The 13,607-nt window shown below is 42.9% G+C and overlaps 1 protein-coding gene across 1 annotated transcript in view; it reads left to right on the forward strand.

Moving 5' to 3' along the window:
- Positions 1 to 13,607, forward strand: part of PALD1 (phosphatase domain containing paladin 1) — a 329,497-nt gene that overhangs the window by 249,351 nt on the left and 66,539 nt on the right. The window contains exons 13-16 of the mRNA XM_068258949.1: positions 1,326 to 1,460; positions 9,138 to 9,254; positions 10,840 to 11,019; positions 13,253 to 13,450. Of these exons, the coding sequence (XP_068115050.1) occupies positions 1,326 to 1,460; positions 9,138 to 9,254; positions 10,840 to 11,019; positions 13,253 to 13,450 (630 nt within the window). The remainder of the gene's footprint in view (positions 1 to 1,325; positions 1,461 to 9,137; positions 9,255 to 10,839; positions 11,020 to 13,252; positions 13,451 to 13,607) is intronic.

The raw sequence follows: 13,607 nt of genomic DNA on the forward strand, positions 1-13,607 counted from the left end.
GACCCTGAACAAGCAGATTAGGGGTTTCTGACATTTTCAAATCTGACAAGATTAGCAGCATGCTTGTTTCTGGTGTTATTCAGACACTACTGCAGCCAAATAGGTCAGCAGGGCTGCCAGGCAACTGGTATTGCTTAAAAGGAAATAAAAATGGCAGCCTCCATATTCTTCTCACTTCAGTTGTCCTTTAATTTTTGCTTGTAAACAAAATCCTTAAAATACAATTCATTGCATTGTAAAATAATAGAGTAGCTTTGCTTTTTTTCACCTATGAACACATGTTCCAGCCTTATCTGCAGTTTATGTACAGTATATACCGGTAGGTAAAGAAATGTGCTAAATGTCTTATGGCATAGACCACAGTGGAGGGCAGTGGTATTTATCTGAGACACAGGACCATCTCTTCCATAGGGGCAACCTGGGCAATTGCTCAGTGCCGCCCAAGCGCCAGCAACCCACACCTTTACCCAGTTCATCCCCCAACTATATAGTCTTCCCTGAGGCCCCTGCACAGTTTTCGGTACCTGTCCCTGCTGGCACACTCCTCTATTAGTCCATACACTTCCACCTTCATCCTTGCAGGTGCGTCTGTCCTCCATGACACTGCGCTGCTGCGCATGTTATTACGGCATAACAAGCTGCTGGCTGGGTCACTGAGCAGATGCAGCCAGCATGGATGAAGATGGGAGTGCACAGAGTAACTGAGGAGTGTGACAGCTGAGCCACAATGCTGCCGAAAACTGTACAGGGTCCCCTGGCACCGCTATATTGTTGTGGGAGAGAAGGGGGGGGGGGTTAGGGCAAGAAGAGGACTCAGGGTGCCTTGGGGGGTATGTAGCAGAAATAAAGGGCCCACTACCCTAATGCCCCTTATCGAGGTCTTCCCAGGTTCATTTTCCCCGCAGCCCCATTGTCACTAGTTCCAGCCCTGCTGAAGGTGCAGGTCTGATAGTTTGCCACAGATTACCTCTTGAAGATGTAACTGCTGCAATTCAAAACTTTTGGCTTTGTATCTTTACTTCTCCTGGCAAAAAGAAAAGGGTCATGGTTACAACAGTCTACATTAAAGTCAATGGAACTTCAGACTGCCTAGCTTAATTAACATAACCCACTGACCACCATTTGTTTTATAAATAGACCATCATTTTCTGCTGTTTCTACTTGTTCATTGCATCAGCTGTGTACTCCATCATTGTCTTGTAGTATTTGTTGTACTGTTTATATTGTGTTGTTACTCTTTGTACTCACCACGGAAAATGCTGGCGCTATATAAATTAATAATTATAATAATGCATCTGTTAAGAGACTGATCATTCTCATTTCAGTATCCCTTGGCTTTCGCACTGAGTTTTAGCCGATGGATGTGCGCTCATCCTTGGATTTACAGACTGCAAGCAAACATGAATTTATCAGAACTTACTCTGACTGGGGAGATAATAACCAAAGGGACTCGGTTACTGGTATGTTACCGTGGCATCATTGCTTTTATATATACGTACTGTACATGAATAATGAATACATACAGTATCCTGTATGTAGGAGAGATTATGTCTGCTGCGCCACCGCTTTATGGAGAATAGTGCGGGTGAACAGCAGGGGGTGCAAATGTGGAGTCAATGGCTTTGACATTCAGAGTTTTCAGGACATTAGGTCTCTGTTGGATTTGGAGCTTTTGCTCACAGAGACCAGTCCTATCATTAGAGCTGTAGCGAACGGTTCGCCGGCGAACGGTTCCAGGCGAACTTTGGAGGTTCGCGTTCGCCTGGACCAAGCGAACTTTTGCGGAAGTTCGGTTCGCCCCATAATGCACTATGAGGGTCAACTTTGACCCTCTGCATCACAGTCAGCAGGCACATTGTAGCCATCCAGGCTACACTAAGCCCTGGAGCCCCACCCCCCCTTATATAAGGCAGGTTTGCCGGCCATTACACTCGTGTGCCTACTAGAGACAGACTAGGGACAGCTGCTGCAGACTTGTTCTCCTATGGAAAGATTAGTTAGGCTCTTGGCTTGCTACTGGCTTATTGTTATTGCTAAAATAGCACCCCTCATCAGCTCTTTTGAGAGCTCTAATGTTTTCCTGATGTGTTTTTCTTTTGTGTGTGTGTTGCTCACTGAATTATACAGCCCTATCTGTTGCAGCTGGACCTTGGTAATTGTTATTACTGTGCCAGCCAGGCCCTGCCTAACTATCTATACTGGGACACCTACCTATGCCTACCTAACTACTGGGGCACCTACTTACCTATACGGGGACACCTACCTACCTATACTAGGGTACCAACCTTTGCCCACCTACCTATACTGGGTCTCCTACCTATGCCTAGCTAACTACTGGGTCTCCTACCTATGCCTAGCTAACTACTGAGGCACCTACCTATGCCTACCTACCTATACTGGGACTTCTACCTATGCCTACCTACCTATACTGGAACTCCTACCTATGCCTACCTATCTATACTGGGACTCCTACCTATGCCTAGCTAACTACTGGGACACCTACCTATGCCTACCTACCTATACTGGGACTCCTACCTATGCCTACCTACCTATACCGGGACTCCTACCTATGCCTAGCTAACTACTGGGACACCTACCTATGCCTACCTACGCCTACCTACATACAAGAAGATAAGGTCGTTGATTCATTGTGGACAGACCAAATTTGATCAGCTGGACAGTCACTGTTGTTCTACCATTTCGCTACCACAGCACCAGTCCAGCACGGCCATCACTACGCAAACAGCTGTTTGCGGTGCGTTACACAGTGAGTTTGGTGTGTCAGTGTGAAGCAGAACTCTAATTACTCTCCCTGATTGATGTATACCCATGCAAGATGTTTGAAAGCACTTTAGGCCTGCAATTTAGCATTCAATGTGATTTCTGCCCTTAAAACACTGCTTTGCGTCAAATCCAGATTTTTCCCCTGGACTTTAGGCATGTATCCCACTCTGCCATGCCCCCCTCCAGGTGTTAGACCCCTTGAAACATCTGTTCCATCACTTTTGTGGCCAGCATAATTTTTTCTATTTTTCAAAGTTCGCATCCCCATTGAAGTCTATTGCGGTCGCGAACTTTTCGGCGAACCGAACATTCCGCGGAGGTTCGCGAACCGAAAATCGGAGGTTCGTGACATCTCTACCTGTCATATCAGAGCATGATGTACAGCCTGTCTCCACACGCAACCCTGACTTCTATCCTGCCTCCACACTGAGTACTCCAGTAGAGGCTTCTCAGTCAGGTAGAACAGAGACTCCTCCAACTAGCCTCTAATACTAATTCTAGCAGAGGCAGCAAGTCCAATCTTACTTCGGGTGAACGGATGGCTATCGCCTCCTTAAAAAACAATACACAAATTATCAAAAATGCAGATGGGGGGGGGGGGGGGGGGAGTGGTGGTTATCCAGGATACCAAGGTATACAAAAATGAGGCTCTTCGACAACTTAGGGATGTAAACACCTGTACTCTTAGTGGGGACCCAACTGAGATATATCAGAAAATATGATCTTAAAGACAATCTGAAGTGAGAATAAATCTCGCTGATTCTTTTATATATAGCAGGGGCAAGTTTGCCCTGCTAAAATGCCGCTATACCGCCGTTGAATGGGGGTCCCTTACCCCTCAAATCCCCTCCGTGCAGCGCGGGGATCACTTCCTGGTGAGGCAGGGCTAACGGTTATAGCGCTGGTCACCGCCTCTCCCCGCCCCTCTCAGTCTGCCTTCACTGAGAGGGGCGGGGAGAGGCGGAGATCCGCTGCTTGATAGACGCGCTGAGAGGCAGAGCTACAGCCATTAGCACTTCCTCCAGCAGCAGCAAAATCCACGACCAAGTTGGTCGTGGAGTTTGCAGGGGGGGATTTGGGGGGTAAGGGATCCCCGTTCAGTGGCGGTATAGCGGCGTTTTAGCAGGGCAAACATACCCCTGCTATATATAAGAGAATCAGCGAGATTTATTCTCGCTTCAGATCCTCTATAAGGCGCGCAAATGTAGTCTCTAGCAATACAATAGGATGGTGCGCTGTTATTTTTCCAGCAATAGTTCACAGTCGGTGTATATATTGCGCAACACTGTTCTGCACAGCCTAATGCCACGCTGCAGTTGTCTCAGTATATCCTCCTATCTTGAGGGCTTGTTCTTGTAGTTCACCACCACCACACCAACTAATGGAATGGGACTCGCCCTTTTCCTAGACCACTGTCGGTCTAAATGACGCCTTGGGGTTATTCCCGGGTCACCCCCGACCTCTGCGACCTCTTATGTCAGCTCACTGCCGTCCTTGTCTCCCCCGTTTTGATATGGGTTCATAAACCTCCAAATAAAAACTGCTCATAGCGTAATACTGTTTTAAAAAAGATACATCTAAAATTTATTGCACTTACAAATTCCTTGATAAAACATCCTGCATGAGTTTTTACGGGCTCTCCCCCGTAGCGGTGGCCTCTCCAATGACATCAACACCGCTCAGGTCCGGCTGCGGCGCGCTCAGCCATCCGTCCGTCTCGGACTGTGCAGGACTGTGTTGCTCTATATATATACTGACCGTGAGATATATCAGAAACAACTTCTTTCCATGTTGTCCTGTGGAGAGAGTCTTGGAATTCTCTCTAAAAAAAAAAAGTGGCAGAGTACCTTGCAGTTCAGTCACCAGTGGACCAATTTTCCATCACCTTCCAAAGATACATAAACCGGGGTTTCCCCCAGAGGGTAGGCCCATTGTTGCAGGCATTGGATCTCTGGGGGAACGCCTGTGTGACTGGATTGATGGTCATTTACAACCACTAGTCAAACGTTTACCTGGTTATGTACGTGACACCAAACACATTCTGAGCAGCCTCTGCGATTTTAAGTGGCAAAGGATATAGTTGGATAACTATAGATGTTAAAGCACTGTATTCCTGTATCCCCCATGCCCATGCTCTTGAGGCTGTTCAATATCATATGGTACAATATTCTTTTTCAACTGATCTACGTACATTCATTGGGCTTGCAATTGAATTTCTGCTCAGCCATAACTATTTTCTTTTTGACTCTGAGTTTTTCTTACAACGCTGTGGCGTATGCATGGAGGCTAAATTTTCCCCTTCATTGGCCAACCTTTGGTGGGAGGAGCTCTTTCTATTCAGCGACGAGAACAAATTCATGGATCGGATAGTACGGTATGGCAGATATATTGACGACTTGTTAGTCGTCTGGAATGGCATGGCCAGTGATGTACCTGCTTTTGTGGATTTTCTCAATGACAATCACCTTAATTTGTCCTTCACTTTCCAGTGGGCACCTATTGAAATAAGTTTAAACATATTTTTGAAAGGTGGTGAGTCTTTGAGCTCTTTGTCATCCAGAACTTACCATAAGTCATGCAGTGGGAACTCAACTCTGAGGGCCAATAGCTGCCACCCGTCTTGTACCATGAAGGCCATTCCGGTTGGCGAGTACATTCGAGCACGCCAGAATTGCTCCTCAATGGAGGTCTTCAATTTAGAGTGTGACGTGGTGGCATCTCGCCTTAAAGAGCGGGGTTACCCGAACTGGATGATCACACGGGGACGCCAAATTGCCCTTAAGAAAGATGGGGATAATTTATTACAGACGCGTTTTGGTCCGCGTGATCAAACAACCTCTCACAGTAACATAGTCTTTGTCACTGCCTTTAGTGAAGAATACAATCATGTGGTTTCCCTAATTAAAGAAATGTTACTCATTTTACGTATGGACCCACAGATGGATGAGGTGATGGGTAAGGGAGTTAAATTTGCTAGTAGATGGGCCCCCACTTTGGGGGCCCTTCTCTCCCCTAGCCTTTTTTTCAGCCAATAATCGTAAACCTTGTTGGCTCACTACAGTGGGCTCATATAAGTGTGGTATTCAAACATGTAACTACTGTTTTTTGCACACGGCCACAAAGACGGTAACTTCCTTCTCGAGTGGCAAAACTTTTCGTTTGAAGAAATATATCAATTGTGGCACTAAATTTGTAGTATATGTCATCTCCTGCCTTGCATGTCACCTTCAGTATGTGGGTTGCACGACACGACCTTTGAGGGAACGTATTGCCGAGCATTACAGAGGTGCCGGATGGATGAAAACAGAGATATGTAATGTTGCAAGACATTTCCATCAGGCACATGCGGGCAATATGCCATCTTTTTCTTTCCAGACAGTTGAGCGAATTACAAAACCACCTAGAGGGGGAAACCTACATAACACACTATTTACACGTAAGGCCTACTGGATTTTCCAGTTGGACACACGAATACCGAGGGGCTTAAACTCCAGATGGGATCTCAGTTGCGTTACGTAGATAATAAGCCCCACTCCTCTGCTTACTACCATTACCCATGGCTTTTTCCATATGTGTATTGTTTGTTTATTTGTTACAATTTCATATATGTGCTGCGTGTAGATGTTATAAAATGTCTTCCTTAATTGTCATATTTTGTCCTTTTGATTACATATACACTGTATAGTCTCCTTTCAGCATAGTGGACTCCCTTTGGGCGTTCCTTTCGATTGGCTGTGGGAGGGAAGGGTGTGATTGCTGGTATTTAATGTCAGTGTTTTAACTTGCATCTATGCTATGACTAAGGACCAGTGTGTGTCTGAAACATGTTAGCGAACCTTTAGCTGTGTGTCCTGTATTTAATAAAGATTTTGATACTTTTTTGGAACGTTGAGTGGAACTCCATCTTTTTAAAGCATCTACTCTACAATAATCCAAGTAGATGGTGAGCTGGATAGAAAAATAATGAATCCAATTGGTCAGGTGTTTTAGAACAGGATCCATTGCCGGCCATGGTCATTAATTTGACCAGGCTTCGAAGTATAGTTCCATGCTGGAACTATATCCGGTACCAAAGTTGCAGGGGCTCAAATTATTATTATTGATTTATAAAGCATCAACGTATTCCGTGGCACTATACAATGTAAGAAACAAAACATGGGGTACATAATACAGACAAAGGTGTACACCTATATACAAGATACATAATTAGTGACAAAATACAAAAAATGATACAGAATACAAAATACAGAATTGGTAATGACAGTGATAAAATTAACATGATAAATAAAATGTATAATGATTTCCAAGACACAAGGGGGAGAGAACCCTGCCCTTGCGAGCTTACAATCTAAAGGATAAATCTGTGTAATTAAATTACACAGTAGTCAATGTAATCCTGGTCCAAAAGTATTTTGGTGGTTTTTCACTTTTAGGGTTGAAGAAAGTTTAAGTACTGGCAGGTGAGTGCAATGCCAGGGCATAATAAATATATATATGTGTGTCATTATATGTGTGTGTATATATATATATAATATATATATATATATATATATATATATATATATATATATATATATTATCAACATCCATTATAGGAGGTACCCCTTCATTAATAACTACATTGGGCAAGCACCCACTTTTGTGGGTAACGTCATCTTAAGCACACCTTGCCACATGATGTATATTTGTTAGGAATAGTTCAGGCAGGAAGACATCCGTGGAAAAGGAAGAAAAAATGGTCCGATAATGACGCAATACGCTTTATTAGGAAAAACAATACATTAAAATCAAATAAAAGAAGAGTAAGGGGTTTGCAGCCACTTTTAAAATAATAAATGTAAGTCAAATGCAATAGTCAAACTACACAAATTGAGTTTGTTTTTATGTAATTGATCACTTCATTAATCTCAATAACCGATTGACTATGACAAGTCAAGTTCAAGTACCCTGTCTGCCACATATAAGAACCCCCTGTGTTTAGAGCCTGTATGCTTGATGTAGCTGTAGTTTAGTCAGCTAAAAATAATCAGAAAATTTATTTTGCCAAGCATGAGGGGTCATGCCCGGAATTGTTTTTGGCACAGTACAAATTAGCTCAGGAAGAGTACATATAGAGAGACAGCAGTGAACAACAGGCATCAGGTTAACAATACATTTGCAATATACAACACATTCCCAGAGTGTCACTGAGATGTCTAATAGTTAGTCCTGTGGGCTGGTTGACTGGTCAGCCATAGCGCAGCCGGCGTCGCCACTCCTTGAGGCTTGCTTTGGTGGTAGGATGTGGAGGGAATTAAGGATACTGACTGCCGAGGGGAAGAATGAGTTCTTGTGTCTCATGGTCTTAGTGGAAATGGCTCGTAGCCTCCGGCCCAAGGGCTTAAGGTTGAAGTAGCGGTGGCCTGGGTGTGAGGGATCACTTGCAATCCTCAGTGCCCAGGATCTAAGTCTTTTATTGTGTAGTAGGGCAAGAGAGGGGAGGGGGCACCCAATGATCCTCTCTGCTGACCTGATGACCCGCTTTAGTTTGTCCTTGTCATCGTCAGTGGCGCCAGCATACCACACCAAGATGGAAAAGCCGAGTTGAAGTCTAGGAGTAGTATTCTGGCATACGTGTCTGGCCTGTCAAGGTGGTCGTTGATGAGCTCCAGGCAGATATTGATTGCATCATCGGTGGACCTATTTGCTCTGTAGGCGAACTGGAAGGGATCTAGGAGGGGCGATGTGGAAAGCTTGAGGTAGGCTAGGACCGCCCGCTCCATGGTCTTCATGACGGACGTCAGAGCCACGGGCCTAAAGTTGTTAAGTTCGGTGACCCCTTGTTTCTCAGGGACAGGTATGATGGTTGACCTCTTGAAGCACGCAGGGACCTTGCCCTCACCCAGGGACTTGGTGTAGATAGCGAAGAGGATGGGGGCAAGTTGCCGACATCATGTTTTCAGGCAAACTGGAGATACTCCGTCGGGGCCGGGGGCTTTCCTTGCATTTAGAGTAGATAGGAGGCGCAGGACCTCGGCTTCACTCACCATCGTTGAAAAGGACAGTCTCAGGGTGTTGCTTGCAGGGCATGGAGGTGGGGGAGTCCGTACCTGGTTCCCCTTCGGTTCTTCCTGGTGCTCGAACCTGCAGTAGAATCTGCTAAGTTCTTCTGCTAGTGTCGGGCTGGGTGTTGCATGCTGGGGTTGGGGCTTGTAGTTGGTGGCGGCCTTCAGCCCCTTCCATACAAGCGCGTGAGTTGTTTGAGCACAGGTTGTCTAATACATGTCTCTACGCCAAACTACCCTTTTGCTTTTTTGTGTTAATTTTCTGTCTTGGTAAAATATTCATACAATCAACTGAATTTTATTTTGCAGGTATCAGATGATCGGTTTTCACCAGATGTTCTGAGCACTCTAAAAGAAATGAATGTAGCCAACTTCAGAAGGGTGCCAAAGATGGCTATTTATGGCACTGCCCAACCAAACTCCAAGGTACAGTAACAAGTTATGTGTGCATGCGCATGTGTTTTATTTGGGGATGGGTGTTTAACCCCTTGATGATCAGAACAAATGTTGTATTTTAGCCCACCATCAGTTTAGGCCTCGTTCACATCTGCTGCGCTGAAAAACGTGTTAAAGCGCGTGGTAAAAAATGCATGTGCTTGTGCGCACTTTAGTGCGCGTTTCTGTGCGTTGTGCTGCGCTTCTTTAAAGCACGTTTTGCTTCCTGTAGCCACAGCAGTTGTCAATAAAACTTTGTTTTTGTAAGTAAATGTATTTTTTTCTCCAATTAGGGGTAAAAAAACGCATGCGCTTCTATGCGCTAAAAAAGCGCACCCATTCACTTGCATTGATGTGCGCTTTACAGCTCAGCGCACAGAAATGCATGCAACACTACGTTTTTGTAACGCTGCTCAGCGCAGCGCATAGATGTAAACCAGCTACATTTAGTTACATGGAAAAATCAATACCTTGCTGAACGCACAGGGCAGTGCGCTGTGGAAAGCGCACAGAAACGTCCCTGATGTGAACGAGGCCGAAGGTGTAAGAACTTTTTAGCCTTTACAATATGCACCCAAATTTGAAATTAATTTTAATAAGAGGCTTTTTATCAGTAGTTAAATTATATAAATTTGTGTTTGTTCTTTAAGTGGATCCTCACCGCTGTACTGTTGTATTTGTGCCCCTCTGGACTTTACTTCACAACCAGGGGTGTAGGTATACGTATCTTTGTGTTATGAGTGGTGCGCACCCGAAACCACTCGCGGCAGAGTACTGATCTGTCAATGGGAACATGTGTTCCCAAAGCCAATCAAAGTGCTTGCAATGAAAGATCACCAACATCAGTGAGATGCCGGTGGCCATCCATAAAAATTAATTGTTATTGTTTTTTTTTTTTTTTTTTTTTTTTTACACCCCTATTTCTGGTAACACAATAAGTCAATAGGAGGCAGATAGCTCACTTATACTACTGCTACCACTAATACTATGGGTGATTTAATCTTGCAATACTGCCAGACCATACAAATGCTCCGTATACATTGACCTTTCCTTGACAGTTTACTCTTATGGAGCCTTTTAACTAATTTTTGGATCTCATGGAACTCCTGCATAAAAATCAATGGTATGTTGGGAAGTAGAGTGTTTGTAGAAATTTATTCTGAAGGACCATCTTGGTTATTGGCTTTTCTGTGTGTCCCCCATTCTCCCACTATGCACCTGCCCTGAATCCAGCCTCCTGCAGCTTACTCGCTCTACCCCTGAACAATTGTCTGGTATCTGCTTGTGTTAGGGGTCACATTACTATTGTTCTGATGATGGAGTGGAAGGACACCACGGGCTGATACTTGAGTTTGGTGTATAACAATTGAGGAGGACACAGACGAGAGAACTTTGTATCAGCAGCTTCACTGAATCCCCTGAGGTGTCTTAAGGAACCTTAGTTGAAAAATACCACTTTGGATGATAAAAAAGAGCAACTACTTCATCCATATCGATTTTGAAATCTTGATTTTGAAACTTTGGTCTTCATCATTTTATTGAGAGTTTTAACATTTTATTTTATTTTTGTTTCTAGGCTACAAGTCGTGTACTCAGCTATCTAACGGATTCAAAGAGAAAATACTCAAACGTTCTGTGGGTAAACCTTCGAGAAGAGGTTGTGCTAGAAGGCAATGAACAAATATTCTCTCCAAGAGAACCAGACAACTTAGAACAGCACATTGCGGTACCGACAACTTCAGTAGAGGAACTGGAGGTAATAAGACATGACTGTATACAACCTTTTGTACACTGCATGATGTAGAAATGGATCTCCACTCCACATTCCACTAAAGACAGACTTGTGGTGCTAAATCCTCATCATCTTTTTTTTTATAAACATATTTATATGTGCTCTAGCTATGCAAAAGAAAAGAAAAAAAATTTCAAAGATAATATAAATAAATATATATATATTTAGTAGACCCAAGCCAGTTTAAAAACAGGCTCTAGGTCTGTTTTCATTAACTGTGCATGCGTGCGCACCCGCCACACCCGGATACGCATGCACACACCAGCCTGGCTCACTGGCCCAGTCCTCCAGTCCCAACTGCTGTCCTGGTCCATGCTGCGCACATGCGCAGTAGCAAAAAGCATGGACCCAGCTACACAGAGACAGCACTACGCAGGGACATAGGGGTTTTATTATAGTGTGTGTGTGTGTATATACAGTATATGTATGTATGTATGTATGTATATATATATATATATGTATATGTATATGTATATATGTATGTATATGTATATATATATATATGTATATAATGTATGTATATATATATATATATATGTATGTATATATATATATATATGTATATATATATATATGTATGTATATATATATATATATGTATGTGTATATATATATATATATATATATATATATAAATATATATATATATATATATATATATAATGTATGTATATATATATATATATATATATATATATATATATATATATATATATATATATATAGTATATATATATATATATATATATAATTATGTATACTTATTTCTCACCCCGATTTACATTCTGCAATTTATCACAGGTGGTGACATCTTTAGTCCTGTCAGGTGCAGGTCTGTGGAATGTTTGTTTCTAAAAATTCCAAAGCAGTGAAAATAATGCCTGTTTTCCAGTATACTACAGAAGGAGGAGAATTCTGCAGGTGATCTCTGCAGATTGTTTGTTTACTGGGAGCTCTAAAGCCAGTCAAAAATATACCTGGTCTCCAGGAACGCTTGGGGGGAGGGGGGGAGAATTCCACTATATCTAATCAGCCTAATCTATTCATCTCTGGGAGGGAGAAGCTACACACCAATATACAGCAATATATAAATATAGGAAGTGTTTCTGATGCTGAAACCAGGACAATTGCTGTAAAAGTGGGAATCCTAATTTATTTTCTGCATTCTACTGTATGAGCCTACAGTGCCTATTTAAAATACCATAGTTTTTTGGCAATACATAGCAATTTCACAATCTAATGTATTTAACAATGAGGGAAACTATTGAATTTAGCAAAAACAACTTGTCACTCTTTACATTCAAATTCATTTGTGAATAAAATGATTGATAATAAAAAAGTGCATTCCCTTATAGAACACAAGGGGGCAGCATGTTCCTTCTGTCTCTAAAATCATATGTTTTCTGTGTACATATAAAGGAGAACTGCAAAGGGATTCTTCAGACATCAGAATGAGAAAAATAAGCCAAGCGTAATAGAAAGCATTGAAAGATTGCTTAAAACAATTGAAAACAAAAAACAAAAACAAAACATGGACAGGACAACTAAACTAAAGATAACCTTGAAAGTAACTCTTACTGTTCCATATGGGGTTACAAACGCATGAAAATGCCTGGTGTAAACTAGCCCATAGAGAGACATTAGCCAAGCGCTTTTGAAAACACTTAGAAGCGCTCTTGGTGTGAACCAACCCTATGTAGTAATAGGGTCAAAAGACTGATTGCTCCTTGAATAGATTGTTCAGATAGACCCTCTTACTGTTGGGATTCACAGTGTTAAATACTTACCTGATCTGACAGCATTGGGTCACAGGTGAGGCCCCGCCCCCTCCCCTCTAGGCAACGCAGCCTGTGCCATGTTTATGAAGACTGCCTAAGTACTTTCGAAAAGCTCCACCTGCGTCGCCGCGGCCAACCCCTAGCTTGGCATCCACCAATTGGGCAGCAGTTGGCTGCAGCAACATAGACTGAGTTGGCCAGAGCCTCTGCGGCAATTTTTCAAAGTGTCGCCAGGGCCGCTTTTTTGAGGTGGACGGAGCAATCGCCTGCAAACCCCCCCTCCCCACCCCCCTAAAATCCTTCATTATTAAGATCTGTGATTTTCTTTCTGAGGTACTCTTAAAGATAGATGTGACAAGTAGATATGCTGTACAGTCAGCCTGTGACACCGGTCATACATATATATTTTTTTGTTTTAGAAATTAGAAGCCACAATAGCAAGCCATATTGTAACCTCACAGAAGTGGTTAGAGGTCCACCTTGAACAAGATAAGCAGATGAAGATGTTTAAAACCTGTCTGCCAATGCAGGAAATCTTCAACCAGCAGAGGAGCACATGTCCAGGACTGGTGTATAAACGAATCCCCATTCCTGATTTCTGCGCTCCCAGGGAACAGGTAAGGAAGAGGAAGGGATGATATACAAATGACACAAATGACAGGACGCTGTATTGTCATAACACTGGCACTGTCCCAAAGAATACATTGCTAACATCTGCTGGGACTAAACCTTGCAGTTCCTTTAACCTGAACATTTTCCCTTACTATGTAAGAT

This window comes from Hyperolius riggenbachi, chromosome 10, assembly GCF_040937935.1.
Source record: "Hyperolius riggenbachi isolate aHypRig1 chromosome 10, aHypRig1.pri, whole genome shotgun sequence".
In the NCBI taxonomy this organism is placed as follows: Eukaryota; Metazoa; Chordata; class Amphibia; order Anura; family Hyperoliidae; genus Hyperolius; species Hyperolius riggenbachi.